General features: G+C 42.2%; 1 protein-coding gene across 8 annotated transcripts in view; it reads left to right on the forward strand.

Moving 5' to 3' along the window:
- LOC125467516 (annexin A4-like) overlaps window positions 1–5,879 on the forward strand; it is a 75,608-nt gene extending 69,729 nt beyond the window's left edge. For all 8 annotated transcript variants that reach the window (XM_059640234.1, XM_059640230.1, XM_059640231.1 and 5 more), the window contains 3 exons: window positions 740–798; window positions 2,723–2,845; window positions 4,677–5,879. In XM_059640234.1, the coding sequence (XP_059496217.1) occupies window positions 740–798; window positions 2,723–2,845; window positions 4,677–4,736 (242 nt within the window). In that variant the 3' untranslated portion in view covers window positions 4,737–5,879. The remainder of the gene's footprint in view (window positions 1–739; window positions 799–2,722; window positions 2,846–4,676) is intronic.
- The last annotated feature ends 588 nt before the right edge of the window (window positions 5,880–6,467 follow it).

Here is a 6,467-nt window from a genome sequence, read left to right on the forward strand (position 1 = left end):
TTAGATGTTGGATGTTTTCAGGAATTCTCCACGCCTCTTGTCAAAAGAACTACGTGACCTCTGTATTTTCCGAAGAAGGGTCCCGACCGGAAACGCAGCCTTCCTGCTCCTCTGCTGCTTGGTCTGCTGTGCTCATCGAGCTCTACACTGTGTGACCTCTGTATTTTTCAGTTTGTACCTCTTCAGAGCTGGGCTGAGACATTATATTGATTGAAGCATATAAGATTCTGTGGGGTCGTGGCAAGAAAGAAATGGAAAGTATTTTTGGGAGAATCTAGAACCACGGGGTCACTGCCTTTTTTTAAATAAAATTGGGATTGCCCATTTAAAACACGGATTAGATGATTTTTTTTTCCTGAGTGTGCTGTACCTTTAGAACACTCTTCCTGAAAAGGTGATGGAAGCAGAGTCGGTAAATACTTTCAAGACCGTGATAGATTCTTAAGCAAAGGGGTAAAAGTTAATCAGGTGAATGTACAGAATTGAGGTTACAACCCGATCAGCGATGATCCTATTGAATGGTGCAGGAGGCTCAAGGGGCTGAATGGCCTTCTCCTGTTCCTTGTATGTCTATCAATGCCTGACATTATCGACCAAGGTAATTCGCTTTTATTTGCTGCTAAGTGTCTTGGTTCTTTCACGTGTGTGTGTCTGTGTGTGTGTCTGTGTGTGTGCCTGTGTGTATTGTACCACCAGACTGAGATCTATGTATTTACAACAACTAATGTCCATTTCACAGTGAAATGTCTGAGAAATACCCCGGCCTTTTTTGCTGAAAGACTCTACAAATCAATGAAGGTAAAGCTTAATGTTGTAATGTAGATTGCTTGGCTGGATCAGCTACTATTTATACCACAACAATACTCCCTGCTTGCTCCCTCCTTGGCTGACACAATTGATTCTCTCCTCTAAAGCTTTTACTGTATTAGTGCAATGGATGATACTTTTGCTCTTTCTTAAAATAAAACGTTGACAGAGCTCCCTTTTAAGTCGTGCAATTTTCCTGGTTATTCTGTGACTGAATCCAGCTGGGGTTTGAAGTGGGGAGTTGTACAAGTTGGCCCCACTTGTTTTAATGGTGGTCCATGTTGCTGATTTTGAATTGTGTCCTCATGAAGCTGTAGCCCTGTATGTGAGTGTCTCCCTGAGTGTAATTGGCACTGAAGCTGTGTTAGACTACTGACATGTGGCAGGGTCGAAGTGGTCTGCCTTGCTGCACAAGGAGTAGTGGAGATAAAGAAGCTGCCAAGTTTTCTCAGCTTTTGCACCCTACTGGTCTCTCAACCAATCTCACTGTAGATGCAAAGAGGTCGAAAGAGCACTATGTTGGTGTACCGTTCCAACCAGAGAGAGGTGCTTGCAGCAAGGATTCTTCAAGTTAGGAAAAGATGCAGAAACTTAGGGGTAAACAAGTATCTTTCTAAAAACAAATACACATTTTTGAGAAGAGAACTGTCTGTTGAAGCTTCTTGTCTTGACCACATCAGGACAATTTATAAGAAACACTGATGTGACTGTCCAGTGTTCTGATGAGGGCAAGATTTGACAAAATGGATGTTTTTTTTCCAGTGATACTCAAGTTCTGTATCACCAAACAAAAATTTTTGTACAGTTTCTGAACTTAGATTTGAAATTCAGCCCTGCGGTCCTCCAGAAACCTCAAACTTCAGCCACTTATATTGTTCCCATCCCTTTTGAGTGATCAAAGGCTGCCAAGCTAACCAGGCTCCAAATTCTGGAATTTGCTCTTGAGTTAGTGACCGACCAGTGGAAAAAGCTTTACCCCAATTTACTTCAGAAACTGCAACGGGCAAAAAAGGAGTTAATATTTTGAATGCAAATTGTTCGTCAGAGCTGCCAGGGGATAACACAACACCGGTTTCCAGGGCGGAGGCAACAAGACGGAAGGGTGGGGAAAAACATGTTGAAATATTTAAGGTGGAGATACTTTTTTTTCCTATGCACCCTTTTTTTAAATTCCCCAGAGAACGAATATTACATTTTCCTCTCCCCTGTGTTTTGTGGCAGTGATTCTAGTGAAAGAGTTCATAATTGTAACTTTATGGAATTTTAAAAAGTAAGTAATGATAACACACCACAATATTAAAAAAAAACACAAAGGGTATTATTTTCATCTCCGCTTCTGTCTGTCTCCTTAGTATTGCTTAGGTAGCATATTACCATTACTCATTGTCAGTCTGTAGTTTTCTGACTGTTCTCGTTAGATTGGCCTTGTCTGATCAGTTTGTCACTGAGGCAAGAGTTCTTCAATTGTGGGATCATCTCTTCTGTAAGAAATTACATTCTGTGTTGAGCCAACCCCTTGAGCCAACCTCATCTCTGTTCATTGAAAACAGCTGGAAAAATTGCTCTTTGGCACTATCTGCCCATTAGTCATATGGCCCTCCGTACCTGTCATTGCACTGGCACTGAAATTTAAATTGACGTATTATGATCAGCGTTTTGAGTAAGATATTAAAAATCTTTGCCATTTGCTCTGGTTCAAAAAGTACCGTCAATTTGAGCAATTCACCCCAACCGTGACTATCATACCATTACAGTTAGGAAATGGAGGAACTTGGAATAACTGTGGTGGGAATGAAGGAGCCAAGTGTTTGGAATACAGACTGATGTAGACTTTTAAGAAGGCAGGATTAGGAAAGTAGGACTGTTTGTTGTACCTCACCTATTGTTATGTTGGTGTTCCCTCTTTCCCATTTAGGGTTTGGGGACAGATGACAAAACACTGATTCGCATCATGGTATCTCGCTGCGAGGTTGACATGTTAGACATCCGGGCTGAATTCAAGAAGATGTATGGACAGTCGCTGTACTCCTTTATTGCGGTAACTATGCCACTTCATTGGTAATATGTGCTCAATGTGCATGGTTTTGTCAGGTTCTGTTCATTGCGCTCCAAGCTCTTGTTTACACTTGACCCGTGGCACAGAAGCTAATTTGTATTGACCTAATGAGCTGATCACAGATTGGGTGTGAAAACCGAAGCCAGAAACAGGCTCATAATCTTCTCAGAAGATACACTGATGTTTATTCCAAATAGTGCAAGTGACCTAGACAGTTCTTGTATTTGCTCAGCGCAGGGTGGGAGGCTGCCCCAGTGCCATTTACCATTCCAAGAAGCAGCAGGCACCACATGAAGGATGGGCCTATCGAGGAAACACAGTAGTGTAGATGTGCCTCTGCAAACATAGCCCAGCAACAGCCAGCACTATTTGGGAGAGAAACAGAGACTGCTGATGGGCGACCTTGATACAGTTTTTTATTTAGATTAGACTTAGAGTGGATATTTCTATTTGTTTTTTTTCATTAATTCATGCGATGTGGGCTTTGCTGGCTAAGCTAGTATATATTGTCCACCTACAACTAAACTTTAGTAAGGTGTGGTAGTGACTTTGTTCCTTGACCCAGTGTGGTGCATGTGTTTTAGAGACAGTGACAATACTGTAAGGGAGGGGATTTCAGAGTTTTGTCCCAGCAACAGCGAAGGAATGGTGATATAGTTCCAAGCAAAGATGGTGTCGACTTCAGAAGGGGAGCTGTCCCCATCCATCTGGAACATTTTGCAAAGCAAAAGCAAATAAAAGACAGTTGGTTGCTAATAAATCAAAAAGGGGATTCAAAAATCTTCTTTACTCAGAGTGTGGGTTAAGAATGTGGAACATTCTACCGTTTGTAGTGGTTGAGGCAAATAATAAGAGGCCTAACCTGCTGAACATCTCCTGATGAAACCAGTCCCTCAGCCCAGAAATCAGCCTTGTGAACATTCTCCGAACTACTTCCAATGCAAATGCATCCCTCCTTGAGGTGACCAAAACTGGACATGGACCTCAGTGTGTGGTCTGATCAATGCCCTGTACACTTGGAGCAAGGCTTACCCACTTCTCTACTCCATCCTCCATGCAATAAAGACTGAGATTCTGTTTTCCTTCTGCACTGTTTACTGTACCTGCATGCTGACTTTTCATGAATTATATGCAAGGTATCCTTTGTACCACAGCATTCCAGAATCTCTGCTGTGTAGTAGATTTCTCTGGAACAAATATAGGAGCTTTGGCGAGTGCTGGGGGCTTGATCAGTGCAGTGGTAGATTTCGACCTGTCCTTGTGCACACTTCATATGTTGACCTCCACTGAACCACAGACAAGTGTGGGAGTGCCGGCCTACTCTTGACTCGGGATCCGATGCCAATTGCTCTCAATGGATTGGGTCATGGTCTCGCTGAATTAAGAGACTCAAGGAGCTCCTTGACTTGGTCCTTCATTCAACACTCCCTCTGCTAATTTTGCAGAGGCCGGGGGTCCAACCAGACACAATGGCCCAGTTCATCATCAGATTAACTCCAAGGTTTCTGCTCAAAGTAAACCAGCAATGATCAGATGGGACCGTCTCCTTGTCACACCTTTAAATACAAATACAGTAGGAGATGACATATCACGCTACGAAGAACTACTGGATTCAATGTTAACTCTGCTTTCTCTCCACAGAAGCTGCCAGACCTGCTGAGTTTCTCCAGCAATTTCTGTTTTTTGTTTCCGATCTCCAGCACCTACAGTTCTTAGTTTTACTTTATTGACGTGTCACATTTGATGTTCAGCATTAACACTTCTGTACATTCCTTCTCATCAGTGGCCTCTCTTGATTCTTTTTTATTGACAGGGTGACACCTCTGGAGATTACAGGAAGCTCCTGCTGCAACTGTGTGGATCAAATGATTAACAAGCGAATGGCTGAGGTGACAGGCAATTTGATGCAGGTCCTCCAAAGAAATAGCTTGCCCCGTCAATGTGTGAAAGCCTCTGTGTCTTCCTTCTATGGATTCATTTTGTTTTGTATTGGCTTGTAACTGTAATCTGTTTTTAATCAGCATTTTTAAGTATGTTCATTTAGCCAAAGTTTAATCGAGTACATTTTCAATTCCAAGAACACTTTAAGACCATCTGCACAGTTACTGATTCCCTTCGCCCTGAGTTTCTCAATAAGTGAAAATACTATAGCTGTCAAAAATCACAAGTATGCAGTTGTCTGGGGAAGAATGAACTGCACTCATTGCTTTAAGGGAGGTGAGCAATCTGCATTTTTAGAAATGGACTTTGTAAAGTTGCTTCACGCTGCTTTAGGATATTCTCCTTGTGCCTTCTTCTTAAGAATTCTAATCTGCCTGATGGCAGGAAGTTCTCTCTTCTCTGACAGTCTTCAATCAAAAGATAATCAACATGCATCAAGTGTGCGTGAACTTTTTTATTTCAAACGCTGCATTGTTTGCAGATTTGGAACACATGCCAAGAACGTTTTTTTTGTTTTGCTGAGCCAATGTTGACCCATTCTTTCAATCTAGGGCAAGTGGCAAGCTCTCTGTAATGTCATTCATCTTCCCTGAGCTGACAGTTTACAGCAATGATTTGCAGCCTCTATCCTGTCTGGAATTATCCAAGTGCCAAGAGAATTATTTGTTTCTGTTTGGCTTCCTAACCAAAGAATCCACCGATAACCCCTCGTCCTGCTGGTGTTTCTCAGATTGCAGCAGGAACACCCAAGATAGGAGATAAATGTGTTTTGCGTTATCAAGCCTGGCTCACTCTGCAGAGTTTGTCAGTGGTGAAGGAAGTTGTCTGAAAGTGAGGGCCCAAGACAGAAGGGAGACAATGTGCTAAAAACATAAATAATACGTAAATAAATACTATGCAACTAATTTAAAACTGTTTGATGAAATCAATTTCAATTCATTCCAAATTGGTTAATGTTAAATGTGTATTTCTTTTGACATGTAGGAAGTGGCACTTTATTTTGTCAGTCATCCTGAGGTCAGAGTCCGTTCCATGAATATATACCATGAAAATATAAATATATGAAATTCTTGCACTTGTGTAAACGTTTCACAATTACTAAATGTCTTGAAAACCATGTGTAGGAATCATAGGAACCCTACAATGTGAATGCAGGCCATTTAGCCCATACCGACCCTGTAAAAAGCATCCCACCCAGAACCACATCATCCCCGCATTTCCAGTGGCTAATCCACCTACCCTGCTCATTCCTGGACACGATGGGCAATTTAGCATAGCCAATCCACCTAATCTGAACATCTTTGGACTGAGAGCAAACCGAAGCACCCATAGGAAACTCGCACAGACACTGGGAGAAGTGCAGACTTCACACAGATAGTTGCCAAAGGATGGAATGAACCTGGGTCCCTGGTGCTGTGAGGCAGCAGTGTTAACATTGAGCCACCGTGCTGCCCCTTGTGGAAGCAAGATCGCCACAGGCAGCACTACAATAATGATTGATAATCTTTGTGATGTTGATTGAGGGTTAAATATTGAGCAGGGCACAGAGGTTAACTCCTGTGGTTGTCTTCCAAATTGTAACATGGACCTTTTACCTTCACTTGAGTGTGCAGATGGGGCCCTCAATTTAGTAGCACAGTTTCTTCCATCACAGAACGTGGCA

The sequence above is a fragment of the Stegostoma tigrinum genome, chromosome 37, assembly GCF_030684315.1.
Source record: "Stegostoma tigrinum isolate sSteTig4 chromosome 37, sSteTig4.hap1, whole genome shotgun sequence".
Classification (NCBI taxonomy): domain Eukaryota; kingdom Metazoa; phylum Chordata; class Chondrichthyes; order Orectolobiformes; family Stegostomatidae; genus Stegostoma; species Stegostoma tigrinum.